General features: G+C 49.4%; 1 protein-coding gene across 2 annotated transcripts in view; it reads right to left on the bottom strand.

Annotated features, from left to right (window-relative positions):
• Positions 1 to 1,251, bottom strand: part of frmd4a (FERM domain containing 4A) — a 95,901-nt gene that overhangs the window by 77,945 nt on the left and 16,705 nt on the right. Inside the window, exon 1 of one of the 2 annotated variants that reach the window (XM_031864158.1) lies at positions 795 to 1,245. The exons of the other annotated variant lie outside the window; for it this stretch is intronic. Coding sequence (XP_031720018.1) covers positions 795 to 827 — 33 coding nt within the window. The 5' untranslated portion in view covers positions 828 to 1,245. Of the gene's footprint in view, positions 1 to 794; positions 1,246 to 1,251 lie in introns of those variants that run through there. 2 annotated transcript variants of the gene reach the window in all.

Raw genomic sequence — 1,251 nt, 5'->3', positions numbered from 1 at the left:
CACACACACACACACACACACACACACACACACACACACACACACACACACACCCACACACACACCCTTTTCTTATTTCATTAGCTCTTTCTGTATGGCACAGACACAGACATTCACTGTCAGATAGATGCTTTGAGCACAGCGAGACACCAACCTAAAAGGTCCCATGTCCCACAGAGACACCAATATCCAACACAGAAGCTCATGAATAACAAGAACAATAGTGAATTGCCACTTTCAGATATTCACCCAATTCACGTACAAACTGAACCCAGTTCCTCCCTTGCACATCTTTCTCCACTCCTTCCTCCTCTATCCTAAATCAAAAGGAGTACAGTGGTTTGTACTGAAGGGAGATGGGCACCATTGTGAAACACTGAGTCATTCTTTCAATTGAACCCCTTGTTAATCTGTGCACGGACAAACAAACACACACACACACACACACACACACACACACACACGCACACAAATACACGTGCACATACAGATTTTGCATCCAAACTGTATTTCAGTTTTCTGCAATGCTTAAAAATGTTCATCTGTCATCTGTAACCTCCCGTGTCTCCCACACTCTCCCAGCATTCTGCCTATTGCTCCCAGCAACGTCGGTAGCTCGGAAACTTCTCAGCTTGAGTTTTAGGATCACCACGGCGACAGCAGCACAGACTGATTCATTGCAGCAGCCCAGCAGCTTGCAGGGCACGCTATCTCCCTGTATGCCATTCCGGTTGATGGATTCCTGTGGAGGAAAACTGTAGTTGGGATGCTCTGCACTCCCCATGGTAACCTACCCGCGTCCTCATTGGAGACAGCAGTCCCTCCATGGCTGATTCGGTTGGTTCCGGTGGGCTTGGGTCCCCTCAGCTGTGTCAGTGTATTATCCCAGTCCGCAAATAGATCCTGTTAGAAACGCTGTCTCATCCGCAGAGTGAACATCTCCTCTACAACGCAGCTCTCTACCCACCCAGTGAGCCCAGTGCACTGACAGGCACACAGACAGAGCCTGTGTGTGTGTGTGTCGCGGACATACACACACACACACACACACACACGCACACACACACACACACACACAGTGAGGAGCAGGAGGAGAGACGGCCGTGCCAAAGTCCTGGTCCTTCTCTACCTTCTGCCGACCTGTCAGTGTGATCTTCCCCTATAACACTGTGTGATTTCAATGTGCAATGTCCATGGAAGGTCCCTCTCTCTCTCTCTCTCTCTCTCTCTCTCTCTCTCTCTCTCTCTCTC

The sequence above is a fragment of the Anarrhichthys ocellatus genome, unplaced genomic scaffold (genome assembly GCF_004355925.1).
Source record: "Anarrhichthys ocellatus isolate YVR2014 unplaced genomic scaffold, GSC_Weel_1.0 scaffold2, whole genome shotgun sequence".
NCBI lineage: Eukaryota > Metazoa > Chordata > Actinopteri > Perciformes > Anarhichadidae > Anarrhichthys > Anarrhichthys ocellatus.
The sequence above is the reverse complement of the archived record's forward strand: the minus strand, read 5'-3'. Positions and strand labels throughout refer to the sequence as shown.